The sequence below is a fragment of the Podarcis cretensis genome, assembly GCF_951804945.1.
Source record: "Podarcis cretensis genome assembly, chromosome: 12".
In the NCBI taxonomy this organism is placed as follows: Eukaryota; Metazoa; Chordata; class Lepidosauria; order Squamata; family Lacertidae; genus Podarcis; species Podarcis cretensis.
In genome coordinates, this window is record NC_137181.1 from 14,566,351 (window position 1) to 14,580,447 (window position 14,097).

A 14,097-nucleotide genomic window follows, 5' to 3' on the forward strand; every position below is an offset into this window, starting at 1 on the left:
TACTATTAATAATTATTATTATTATTATTTATTACTTATACCTCGCCCATCTGGCTGAGTTTCCCCAGCCACACTGGTGGCTCCCAATAGAATTTAAAAACACAATAAAACATCAAACATTAAAAACTTCCCTAAACAGGGCTGCCTTCAGATGTCTTCTAAAAGTCAGATAATTGTTTATTTCCTTGACATCTGAAGGGAGGGCGTTCCACAGGGTGGGTGTCACTACCGAGAATGCTACAAACTGGTTCCCTGTAACCTCACTTCTCGCAGTGAGGGAACTGCCAGAAGGCCTTGGCTGAACGATGGGGGTGGAGACACTCCTTCAGGTATGCTGGGTGGAGGCCGTTTAGAGCTTGAATGGTCAGCACCAACACTTTGATTTATGCTCAAAAAACTTACTGGGAGCCAATGTAGGTCTTTCAGGACCAGTGTTAAGTGGTCTTGGCAGCCACTCCCAGTCACCAGTCTAGCTGCCGCATTCTGGATTAGTTTCTGGGTCACTTTCAAAGGTTGCCCCACGTAGAGCACATTGCAGTAGTCCAAGCGGGAGATAACCAGAGCAATAACTATCTAGAGTTTTGGTCAGGAGTTCTTCCAAGCCCAACCTGCAAATGCTGGGGACTGAACCAGGGACCTTCTGTATGCAAAACAAGCTCCCTGCTACTGAGCTATGGACCAGCTCCTTAAGGGCAGAAATGTCTCTACTTCAGAATGTGGGAAGCTCCGAAAGCTTGGCTCCATCAGGCACCTTCCACCCCTGAACTACGTAAGCTGTTAATTATAAGAACGAACTCTTTAAGAATTGTTGCCAGAGTTTGATTTCCCTCCATCTTTCCTCCATGCCCCTTTCCCCATGTGTGTTAGGATTAGGAAGAGAAAGAGAGGGAGAGGGGACTAAGACAGGGGACTGTATGTTTTCATTGACTGTATGTAAACCACTCTGGGAACCTTTTTGCCTAAAGTGTGGGGTACAAATTCAAGCAAGCAAAAAAGAACATTTCTATGTCAAGAGCTACATCCCCTAATTCCTCAGAGGCTGTACACTGGAGATGGGCAAGTCAAAAAGTGGGTAGGGTCAGAATCAGCAGTGCCCCCTTCTCTCTCCCCCACTCAATATTTTTCTCCACCCCCAAACAGGTTACTCGTTTGTTTCATATGGAGAAAAGAAATGGAATACAGTGGTACCTCTGGTTAAGAACTTAATTCGTTCTGGAGGTCCGTTCTTAACCTGAAACTGTTCTTAACCTGAGGTACCACTTTAGCTAATGGGGCCTCCCACTGCCGCACGATTTCTGTTCTAATTCTGAAGCAAGTTCTTAACCCAAGGTACTATTTCTGGGTTAGCGGAGTCTGTAACCTGAAGCGTCTGTAACCTGAAGTGTATGTAACCCAAGGTACCACTGTATAAAAGCTCATATGGGTGAGGGGGAGGGGGAAAAAACCTCAACAGAAGTTCCCCTATTCTAAAACAAGACAGCAACTACATCCCAATAATGCAACTATTACTTATTTAGCACATCCAATACTTCCTTATGCAGCAGTTCATCCCTGGGGCAATGCCCTTTAAATTTATTTAACATGTATTACCCCAGCTGAAACAGTAATCCTTTTTCCAAATAAACCTTGTTTCCACTAACCACAGCAGCAAAGCTGGACAGGATAATTTAACATCTTTATTAGCCACCTGCTTCTTGGGCAGACCAGCTAATCCAATTTAAAAAACAGTGAATTTGCTCCAAGTCCTCTTTTTTATGTTAAAAATAACAACTGCAGGTGGTGACTAGTTTGCAAAGTTTAACCAATGAGGTTATTTCAGTGTCCTATGAACAGAGCTAAAATAAGCATAGAACTAACCAAAGGAAAATAGAAATGTTGCATATTAAACACTGATAGGAAAATGAAATATTCACTTCCACAAATTAAACCCCCTGAGTTGCAGCTTAAATCCTTGCTCTTTTGCTTCACCGAGGATGACTTCTAACAGCCTCTTTCAATACGATAAATTCTCATGTTTGAATAATTGGGTGTTTTAGGAATAATTGCCTTAGCATGGTGAAATCAAAATTTACTGCATCCTAAGAATTACAAGTTTTAAGGTATTTTCAGGATGCAAAAGCTATAGTGGAACATGTGACCTTCCAGATTGTTGCCGGATTCCAACTCCCATCAGTCCCACTCAACATGGCCAATGGTCAAGTATGATGGGAATTGTAGTCTACAGCAGTGTTTCCCAACCTTGGGCCTCCAGCTGTTTTTGAACTACAATTCCCATCATCCCTGACCACTGGTCTTGCTAGCTAGGGATGATGGAAGTTGTAGTCCAAAAACAGCTGGAGGCCCAAGGTTGGGAAACACTGGTCTAGAGCACAACAGACTGGAAAAGGCTGCTCTAGTCACATACGCTCCTTGTTCTTATTGAACCCTGGAGCCGTAAAGCTGTTTCCCAATATATTCTAGCACAAATTTTCATTAGAGAGATGCCAAAAAACAGAGTGGTATTAATATGCAGCTGTAGAAATCATGGTGCCTTTCACTTCTTATCAGACCTTCAAGCTTTGTGTTGCTCTATCTCTCTCTTTTTACGATTTGCCTCTTTAAAAATAAGTCCCTTGTACATGCTCAGTTCAGTTCTGATCCATCTCTCATAAATTTATAGAGCCAGAATTTTTATGGCCAGTTCCTCCCTGTTTTGTTTTGCAAAGAGCTCTGCCGTTTATATCCTTTTCACCCGGAAAATTATTGAGGATCTGTGCTTGGAGAGTGTGGTCTCTGGAAGGATAACTTGTCTCCTTCAATTTACCTTTTCCTCACCCTGAGGCTGAGCAATTATAAAAGGTGTGAACTCTAATTAGCAGTAGCTGCCAAGATAAAGCAACCGAGAAACTTTTTATTGTACAGTGGCGCCCCACAAGACGAATGCCTCGCAAGATGGAAAACTCGCTAGATGAAAGAGTTTTCCGTTTTGGAGGTGCTTCGCAAAACGAATTTCCTATGGGCTTGCTTCGCAAGATGAAAATGTCTTGCGAGTAGTTCCTGCGGGGGTTCTTTTCCTTTTCCCTCCCTTTTTCTAAGCCGCTAAGCCGCTTATCGGCTTATCCGATAAGCCGATAAGCCGCTAAAAGCCACTAAACCGCTAATAGCGCTAAGCCGCTAAGCCGTCAATGGGCTTGCTTCGCAAGACGAAAAAACCGCTAGACGAAGAGAATCGCGGAACGGATTCTTTTCGTCTTGCGAGGCACCACTGTATAAAGTCTGAGGGCAATGAAATATTTCTTATGACGAAGAGCATAAGAACATCAGTCTGCTGGATTAGGCCAAGGACCCATGAGGTCCAGCATCCTGTTCTCACAGTGGCTCACAAGATGCCTGTGGAAACCTTTAAACTTGACATGAGAGCAACAGCATTCTGACCACCAGCGATTTCCAGCAATGGGTCTTGAAAACATAATGCCTCTGGCAGTGGAGGTCAATCATGTGATTTGTCAAGGAGTAAAGAAAAGCATTTTACTAACATTCAGAGACCAGCTATTATTTCACATGTTCTTGGGCTGAATGCTGGCAGTTAATAAAAGTTATGGCCCAACTTTAATAAGGAAAGATAGGAAGCCACTCCATAGGTTCTGCTGAGAAACAAGCTCCAGATCCGACATCTCCAAACTTGGCCCTCCAGATGTTTTGGGACTACAACTCCCATCACCCCTAGCTAACAGGACCAGTGGTCAGGGGTGATGGGAATTGTAGTCCCAAAACATCTGGAGGGCCGAGTTTGGAGATGCCTGCTCCAGATTCTCCACTCCCTTCACCTCTCCTACTCCAGTTCATGGTCTTAGAACTGGTATGTATCTTTAGGAAGTGCTCCCCAGCGTCCCTTATTTTCCTCTTCCCTCCTCTTCCTGTTTTCCTCTTGTATCATGCCTTTTAGGCTACTGTATAGACACAGACTGTTTGTTTTTATTGAGCCTACATAAGCTGCTCTGGGAGACTTTTCCCAGCTGAAGAGCAGGATAAAAATGCTTTAGAAACTAAAATACAAGTCAAATCCCACAAATGGTTAAAATCTCTTTCCTTTCTGTACTCCGCTTCCCACACCTGGATATTTTAAGCAAATATTGCATACTCTATATAACTAGGAAGGGTGGGGGACATTCCCTACCTCTAGATGATGATAAGCACTAATCTCCAATTTTAGTTGTTTATAGGATACACTGAAATCAGAGTGACAGCAGAGCAAAGCAAGATGCCAAATGAAAAGTATGATCTTCACAGAAGATGACAGAACAAGGTCAAAGACTTCTTCATCTGCAGCGGCAGGCAGAACTTTACAATACCTTCCTGTGCCCAAACCTATACAAGCTCTCCAGTTTGCATAACTCTGCAGCAGTTACAGAGCTCTCTGGAATCAGCTTCCAATCAAAATTAGACATGCGCCTACAATTCTTGCCTTCAGGCAGCTTCAGCCATTTTGCAGTCTATAACTGTAAAATTTGTGCAATTTGAAGTTTTAAAGTTTTGCATTTCATCTGCTCTGTATGGGTGGTAGCCAAGTGTTTCTAATAATGCAAGGACTTTTGGCTGCAAAACGGAACTTCCTCTCCCTCTCTTCTCCCCATGTACCCCCTAACTCTGTTATGGGTTTTGCTGTGCATGTGGAAATCTTTGTGCTAGCAGAAGCCCTACATATTTCTTTCTATTATACATTTTGCTTTCCCGATATCTTTACCGTACATTGTTTGGGGACATTGTTTGGGAACATCTTAAATAACAATCAACAAAATAATATTTAGGATTTTGCAGCTCATAATATTTTGGGGAGGGGAAAAAGAAAGAGAATGAAAGAGGCAGGCAAAAGAGGCAGGAAATAAGAGATTAGGATCATATAAGAGGGATCGTCATGCAGACGATCCCTGCCAATCTGATTTGTGAGCCTTCAAAAAACACTATTCTCAAACTCATTTTCATCTTCTCAGCAACCATGAGGTCTGGATATTTCCCTTTTTGAAATAAAAGTGGAGATTCTCATAAATTAGGTACTAGACCTGCACACCAGATCTGCAGAATATAAGCTTTTTAAAGTCCAAGTGAATTGTGTTGCACCAGGTTTTTATTTCCTTTTAGTTAATTATGTAATGAAACTAAAACTGAATTTGAGTAGTTTCCAACTACAGCTTGCTTAACAAATTTTCCAACTTTCAGGAGCAGGGGAGATTGGTGTATTAAGAGGATGACAACAGATACACCCACCACCATTAACCTTTGATGCCTAAACATGACTCTATCAACATGGCCTTTCATTTGATTATTGAAATTATACTTTGTACAAGCATGAAAAAGGTGGCCGGAATAGAAAAGTGTACTACAGTTTTTAGTTCTCTTACCATAAACGTAAACTGACCTTCAACTTTACTGAAGGCAGCAAAACCTTGTTGACCAAGAATCAGCCAGTGGTGGCTCCCAAGACCAGTCTAGGTCCTGCTTTCTACTCTGGAGGCATCCATACCATACATTTAACACACATGGCTTCCCGCAAAGAATATTGGGAACTACAGTTTACCCATCACAGAGCTACAATTTCCAGGACACTTGACAAACTAGTTTTCAGAATGTTTTGGGGGAAGCCATGTGCTTTAAATATATGGTATAGATGTGACCAAGGTATGGTGGTTACAGTCATGGACTTGTCAGCAACCCACCGTGGGGGAGTGGAGGGAGGCCTAGTCTCTCCTGATCTCCTCAAAGTTATTTTCAGGACCAGATTTACTCAAATAGAACCATGGTTGGTCTAACACTAGGATGAGCCATAAATTCCCGTTCGACATCCCTAGATTTAGAAAATTATTCTAAGCACCGGTTTACTGAAGTGAAAAAGCAAAAATCTGTAAGATAGAGAATGAAGAAATCTAGATTTTTAACTTACCGGTTTCCTAAGGAAAAATAAAGACAGTGCTCCAATTAAAGGCATATCTCCAAGCAGAGGTTCCAATATAACTCTCATAGTGCCATGAATCTAAGGGGGAGAAAGATTCAGAATACTAAACGTGAATTAATAATATAGAGAACTGCATTGTTAATGGAGAAGTCTGTTAATATACCTGCATACTTAAGGTTTATGCTGAACAGAACAAAACGATTTTTTAAAAGTTTGCTTCCTTTTTGGGGTGGGGAAAGAATTGCACAGATTTATGACATTTGTATCTGTAAATAAAGGGACGCAGGTGGCGCTGTGGGTTAAAGCCTCAGCGCCTAGGGCTTGCCGATCGAAAGGTCGGTGGTTCGAATCCCCGCGGCGGGGTGCGCTCCCGCTGCTCGGTCCCAGCGCCTGCCAACCTAGCAGTTCGAAAGCACCTCCGGGTGCAAGTAGATAAATAGGGACCGCTTACCAGCGGGAAGGTAAACGGCGTTTCCGTGTGCGGCTCTGGCTCGCCAGAGCAGCGATGTCACGCTGGCCACGTGACCCGGAAGTGTCTCCGGACAGCGCTGGCCCCTGGCCTCTTAAGTGAGATGGGCGCACAACCCCAGAGTCTGTCAAGACTGGCCCGTACGGGCAGGGGTACCTTTACCTTTTTATCTGTAAATAATTTAGTTTTGTGTCAGGTAGGAAGAAAACGCAGCTTACCTGTATACTTTTCACACCAGCTCTGCAGTAGTACCTCTTGATCTCCAAGTCAATTTCACAATTGCCAACAAAACTGAGAAGCACAAGGACACATTGCAATTTTGTATTAAACATTAAAGCCCATTAGTAAATGACCACTTTTTGAAATCAATGGCAAGTTTACTTTAAAAATCATTTTTCGAAATAGATTAGGCCTAGGCTGTGACCCAGTGTTGCTTTGCTAGATACAAGCCATCAGATTAACCGGTAGTTTCCTCTTCAGGGCCTCCTCCAGGGCCTCTGCTTAGATTCCAGTTACAAACAGCAGCCTTTGATTTGGCAGGGAAGCATTGCTAAAGGTGGAACTGCTTTATAAACCTTGATGCAAACGTGCAATCATTTCCGCAGGAGTTAATGGCCTCCTTGAATCACAGCCCTTGTACAATATTCTGTAATGCGTTTTTCTACATATTAGAAACCATGGGTTGTATCCAACTAGTATCTACTCAAAAGAGGCCAAATGAAATTAATGGACATGACTAACTTAGGTCCATGAATTTCAGAGGGTCTAGCTCCCAGTATGATTAGCATTTGATACAACCCCACGTGTATGTCAAAAACTATGTAACATGCGCTCCCAGTGCAGGTCTTCTCATTGATACTGGGGATGCCAGAAATCACATTTAGACTCATTATTTAAAATGTTTCACCAAACCTTATGAAGTACTCAATATATTCTGTGTATATGCAAGAGATACTTTTTATATCCAGGTTTTTTTTACTTTTAAACTGATTAGACTCTTTGGTACTGTATTAATTTGCAGTACCAAATATACCTAACTGAAGTAAACAAGACAAATCAGAAAAGGGCTAGCTGGCTGCACCTATACAATTCATGAATGACACTATTGCCCTTCAACCCATATTCCTTGGACTGTGTCTTTGCAATACAGCTTGTATGAAACATGATCTGCTATTTGGACACCAAGTTAAGCAGAACATTTTATCCACCGAGTGCATAATGTCTGTGAACTATGCAAGGCTGCATTAATCTGCAGATCCCAAGTATGACAGACAGACATGTTACACATTACTAGGAAGTTTATTAACCATTTGTCCCCATGAATACTCTGAAGATGACTAATGCGGTTTCTTTTCACACAATTTAAAGGGGAAGGAGCTAAAGATTTATAGTGTACAAGAGTATAAAGGCAAAGAACTATGGTTAGTGCTGCTTGTCCCTATTAAAACCTAAAAAGTGATTGGCCAGAATCCAAAGATCTACTTTAGTCATGCCTAGTATGATTTTGCCTTCTTGAAACAACAGACTCCTCTGTTCCATATTACAAACTGCTTTTGAAACTCCCCTCAGTTTCAAAAGTCCAAAGTCCCCTTATTTGTATGTTTTTTTCGTCCAACCTGATACCCCCCAAATGGTTCGGACTACAACTTTCATCAACCCCAGCAAGCGCAGGAGATCTAGTCCAAAAAATCTGGTAGGCACCATGTTGACGAAGGCTGATCTAAGGCCTCAGTGAAACAAAGAGAAAGCATGTTCTACATGTTAAACCATTCAATCAGCCAAAAAACCTTTTAAGCACCACTTCAAGGCAAAAAAAATTTAAATTGTTAAATTTTGTTGTATGTGAGCTTTCTAGTTAATGAAAAGCAGTACTATATGGTGTACCCCTCCAACTCATTCATTATCCTGTCATCTACTTAATAGAAGGGGGACGGACGGACAGGAAGGGTTTGTTTCCAAACATCCCCTTCTTCATGTCTGAGGAGGCACATCTTGTACATTGAAGGAACCCTCGTAAGTCACATATTGGCAGTTTATGCATCTCTACTTTCAACAGTTACAATGGGCCCCCGATTTGCTCCTAATGCAAAATATGGTTTAGTGGAGCTACAAAAACAACCAACCTAGTGTGCTTTGGCCTGGCAAACAGATGGAGGGCTCTGTCCCCTCTTCCTACTGCCTTATCTATGCAAAAAATGGAGGTGGAGGATTCCTTCCTCTGCAAGCCTGCTTGGTTTCTATGCTGGGCACAGAGAAGGGTTAGAACACTCAATTCCTTCTCCACTAGCCATCTCACTTGCCCACACACAATTCCTTCTCTCCTACAGCTACCAGGGAAGTGCTGAAATACAAAGCTGGCTTAGCACTGTGTGGACAAGCCTCCAGGAGATCAGTCAATATGGGGAGGGAATGAGCATGACGTTCTATGTGGGTTCATGGAGGCTCATCCATGTTATGCTAAACTATGGCCATTGACAGACTTGAACAGGAACAAGAAGAAAGAAAACCCCTCTTCGCTGAAGTGACAGATCCACAGATAAAAGAAATCATTTATTCTGCTCCTACTAACAAAAAATGTGTGTAACTTTTTTTTTATTTCTGTAGACAATAGTACCTTGCTTAATGTTACATATTCATGCTAGCAAAACCCTTAGTGATTTTCTAAATTTTTTATCATGTAAACAAAAATGTATTTTCCTGCACAGGGAAGCATTTTGCCAAAAAAAAAAAAAATCCCAATAGAAAATGAAACATTGTTTAAAAATACAAAACTTGAGAAATTTAAACTTGTGACATATATATTTTGACAGTTTTACCTGATTTGAAGATCTAAGATTATCTGCCTTTTATCCACATTTTCAGTGTACACTTTAACACCATTAATCCTAAGAGGCTAAAGAGAAAAATAAGTTTTAAGTGATTAATTATTCTGTTAAAATCATCCCATCAAGTGTGAAATGCTGTCTAACGTGGACACAGATTCAGAAATACCACAGAATATGCCCCTCTTATTCTGGATGTGTCACTATGGACAAATTCCGTGTGGGAAAACTGCATGAGTAATAAAAAGCATTAGCATTATATCAAAATGTAGGGTTTCTTTGTCCTATAATGACATAACTGTGCAGGAAACACTGAAAGACAGCACACCTGATCACTTGCGGTGAATAAGAACTGGATCCAAGCAACCTATCAAGGATGCTTTTGTAAAGTGGAAGAGAACTGGCTCTACTTTCACCATCAATGTATAAGATGCTATTACTGTGTTAAACCTACACATTTCAGCCAGAATAGGCATTTTGCATGCCACCTTCAGTGTTCCACATAAACAGGAAGTTCGATTCCCAACTCAAAGGAGGCAAGGACGAATTGTGTCATTTCTCGTAAATATAGTGTTGCTATTCCATACAGTTTCTAGGGAGTTTTGTTTTAGAAACTGGAATAACAGAAAACTGAAAGGAAAAAGGAGTGTTCTATAAAATTGCTCCCACCTACTGCACCGTTTCTACTCCAAGTTTGTACTTCAATTCTGTTTAAGAGAGGCATACCCCATTTTGGTCATAACACATCTTCCACATCAATCGATAAGCAGAAGCGGTGTTACAAGATCTATCAAGGCTATTTTTGCCCAAATGTTTACCGCGTGGGTTGTGAGATATGGTTAACCAAATAACTAATATTTGAACTACAATCCGCAGAGCAGATTCATGACCAGGAACAACACACAGCTCAGCTGAGCAATCAACCAGTATCTGCTCTGAACAGAAGTGCTTGTATGCCTGTGCTGTGAGCAAGTTTTTCCAAAGGATAATGGAAAAATGTTGGTCCAATCTAGGCATCTAGACTTCATTAAAAACAAAAGTTTAAATAATCTTGTAACACAAGTAGTTTACAATCTGAAATGCTTCCACTTCTGTTATCACAGCAACACCACAACACCAATTAAGCCACTGATTGACCACAAACAAGACAGGAAGAGCAAAGTCATCTAAAAATTTGTAATAAAAAAAATCTACTGCCTTTAGCATAAGGAATACGGCCAACAATATGTAAGGATGTTGCTGCCAATTGACAATACTACAAGACTTGTATAAATATTTATTTTAAAATAGGTATTGTTTCTTCAAACACACAATGAGTTAATACAGTCACCTCAGTAGTGAAATACGAAAATTCCTCAACAAAAATATTAGGCAACACATTAAGTGCATTGTAAACTGTTTTAAAGAGTTTTTAATATTGTGTTGCAATGTTGTGTTTTAATGTTGTAACCTGCCCTGGGAGCTTAAGGTAAAGGACAGGTAATCAATAACAACCACCACCACCAACAACACTACAATCTTCCCTCCTCCAGAAAAGCAAAATGTCGCTTTTGAAATAATCATCTCCAGGAAAATCTTGCCAAAACACGAACTCTGTTCAAACTGAATAAATGAACTTAAAGCTGTTTTTGTACATTACCACCTTGTCCGTAATCACTCTTTGCCCATAATTGCTCTTAAGAAAATAGCCAGCACCCTAATTCACACAAGGTTCCAAGTGTCTAGACAGTATGCACAGTCTAGAAGAAACTTACCTGATCCCCTATATCAATTTTTGTGAAACTGAAGGTGCTCAGGTGGCTGTTTGCTCCTCTCACTGCTGGTTCTATTGTTTCACGGAAAAGTTTCTCAATGAACTGGCAAATGAAAGGCCACATGTGTTTTACAGTCTGAGAAAGAAAAAAAGGGTACAGTATTTGTAGGTTCTTGCTGTAACACACTATAGCATAAGTAGAAATATTTCACTGAAAAATTTTATGTACAATTTCCCATTTCATATCACCTTCAGTAGCTGCCTTAGCAGCCTCATACACGCTACAACCAGGAAAATTCATCTGCTGTGCTCCATATAACTAACATGTCTGTGTACTCCTTTCACTTAACTTTGTCATGTTTTAATGTAATATATGACTACCTAAAATGTTTTTGGACATGCACTCCTATTAGAGATGCTCTGTAGAAGTGAGAAAGTAACATACATAAAAGAATGGGCATCTTGAGGTCTCTGTGGCTATAACTGTCCATGGAACGTTAAGCCATAGAAGAGAAAATCATACTAGAGTCCATTTTCTGTGCAGTTGCACTAAAAGCTGAAAGGCCATGCTTCATATTCTGCAATGGCACAGCATAAGAATTCAAGGCCCCACACTGGCTGCAAGAAGGCAAAGAAAGGAGGGCAGTAAGAGGGGTGATGCAACAAACAGCTGATATCACATCATCTTCCCTTTTTGTAATCGAGTGATGTTGCAGTGTGAAAGTCTTATTATAAATGTGGGGGAATGGGACAAAAACAAAATGTGGCATTAAACACTCCTCTGCCTAGAGAATGAAGATGATGGGGCAAAAGGGCTGCAAAGCACAGCACTGAGAACGTAAGCAGCAGCACCAGGAAAACCTCACATCAAACTGCACAGCAAAGGGCTACATACGTACTTCGTACATCTATGGAATTTTGAGTACACACATACACACAAAAAAAAAAAATGAGGGGAGGAAAGCATGAAGGAAGGAAAATATGGAGGTGAGGACTATGAGGCAGATTGGACAACACTCTCACTTTCACACACAACCAGTCACGGACGGAAGATTCTACCTGTGCTGCAGTCATTGGATTACGAAAATCAGAAAAGTTGCCTCATATTGTCCTCCGACTCAGGTCAACAGTAACAAATTGGAGTTTTCCCCTAAGTTAGGGCACTAGGATCAACTAAAGGCTTACACCTGCATTAAAAACATTTCACCCTGATAATAGGATTGACAAATCAGTTATGGAAAATAAGCCTCTCCAATAAATTATCTGTTCACCACCCTGGGAGCTTTCCCTCTGCAATACAGACTCAGGAATTTCATTTAAGAAGGGACCCTGAAAAGCCATAAGGTTGCCCATCGCTTCTCCTGCAAATATGTGATAACTAATTAGCATGAAGTTATGGCTACCAACATGAGGAGGAGGAGTTGATAAACTCCTTTCTATTCTCTTCAAGTCCCTTACAAGATACTCTGAGCCTCTGTACCAAGTATAGGTAATAAGAGTTGGTCAAAAGACAAAATGCCAACGCGAAAAAGCAATAAAAGAACTTCCAGGCAAGGAAACAATAACTTACCTTGTTCAGCCATTCTGCTCTCTCTGTGTCTGGAAAGTGCACCTAACCAAAAGAAAAATGGAAACGCACAAGGTCACAATCACTGTGAACATGAGTCAGGGGCTTCAAGGCTAATGAACTGCGCCATACAAGTTCATTACCAGGCATGAAACGTTTTCAACAGTTGTTGGCCAAACCCTTCACCTGGTGACCCTGCCACTGAAAGTACAACAGGGTCATGGAGTACCATAAATATGGTATAATCCGGTTTGGCAATTACCGGTATCTTTTTCACATGGAGAAATCATGGGTCTGGTTGTCACGGCTAATTTAGTCTGTTAAGTAATAATGTCCAGTTACTATTACTGGCTCATACCAGGAGAGTAGGGATAGTTTGTCTATTTTGCTTGCTCCCAAAAATTGATATTCTTCCGTTACCCCTGCAAGTAGGTTGTTCTGAAAACTAGTTATCCCTGTGCCTCCCCAACCCCAACCTTCTTATTACCCATCCAAAGGGATAAATTCTGACTGGTGACCTTTTAACTATTATCTTCAAATGTTAGAACAGCATTGTGTATCTGATGCTGCCATTGTACGCTGTTCTGCCAAAGGTTCATCTAGGTTTGTGCATTTGCCCACCCACAAAATCATCACACCGTTTGCAGTTTAGCACTAATCGTAAATCATTGCACTGTCCAAATCGGTCAGTTACACCATAATCTGAAGTGGTTTCTGGTCATGGTTTGGAGAGCAAGCCTGGAAAAGAGTGTGCAGATGTTCAGATGTAAACACAACCTATGCTTTGCTAAACTACCAAGTGAAGTTGTGCTTGAAAGGAAAACAAGTGTGCGCGTGCACTCAAGTTATATCTTATCCTCAAGGACCATGGTTTGGAAAGTCATCTGAACTGAACTATATTCTACAGGCAGGGACCATTTTGCGTGCATCCAACTGACGGGCGACTGAGAAGAGGCCAGAATGGGGGCATAGCAGGGCTGGCTTACGCACACTCCACTGATGTGCACAGGACCCAGGAATGGAACCCCTGCACAAAATGATTATCTGTACAGTGGTACCTGGGGTTATGTACGCTTCAGGTTACAGACTCCGCTAACCCAGAAATAGTACCTCAGGTTAAGAACTTTGCTTCAGGATGAGAACAGAAATCATGCTCCGGCGGTGCGGCAGCAGTGGGAGGCCCCATTAGCTAAAGTGGTGCTTCAGGTTAAGAACAGTTTCAGGTTAAGAACGGACCTCCGGAACGAATTAAGTACGTAACCAGAGGTACCACTGTATTTCAAAATGTTTGACAGATATTTGTTATCAAGCCCCATTATAACCATAGTTAGAACCTTGGCAGCTGTATATATGCACCATCTCCCCCTCCTTTTGAATGCAAATTTCCACCAATCTACCTACAGTGGCCTTGATTACGGTTAAAAAGAACAGTAGAGAAGCCACAGATATAACTATGGCTTGTTAACCAACTTTGATCCACAGTTAAATGATCAAGTGCAAGCATAGGCAAACTCAGGCCCTCCAGATGTTTGGGACTACAACTCCCATCATCCCTGA

The 14,097-nt window shown here is 41.3% G+C and overlaps 1 protein-coding gene and 1 long non-coding RNA gene across 5 annotated transcripts in view; one reads left to right on the forward strand and one right to left on the reverse strand.

The window, feature by feature from the left end:
* LOC307199355 overlaps positions 1–14,097 on the forward strand; it is a 255,630-nt gene that overhangs the window by 159,877 nt on the left and 81,656 nt on the right. The window lies entirely within an intron of this gene.
* ESYT2 (extended synaptotagmin 2) overlaps positions 1–14,097 on the reverse strand; it is a 72,823-nt gene that overhangs the window by 43,656 nt on the left and 15,070 nt on the right. For all 4 annotated transcript variants that reach the window (XM_079996457.1, XM_079996456.1, XM_079996459.1 and 1 more), the window contains exons 2-6: positions 12,544–12,585; positions 10,975–11,109; positions 9,215–9,291; positions 6,617–6,689; positions 5,918–6,007 (exon numbers count right to left, since the gene is read on the reverse strand). In XM_079996457.1, the coding sequence (XP_079852583.1) occupies positions 5,918–6,007; positions 6,617–6,689; positions 9,215–9,291; positions 10,975–11,109; positions 12,544–12,585 (417 nt within the window). The remainder of the gene's footprint in view (positions 1–5,917; positions 6,008–6,616; positions 6,690–9,214; positions 9,292–10,974; positions 11,110–12,543; positions 12,586–14,097) is intronic.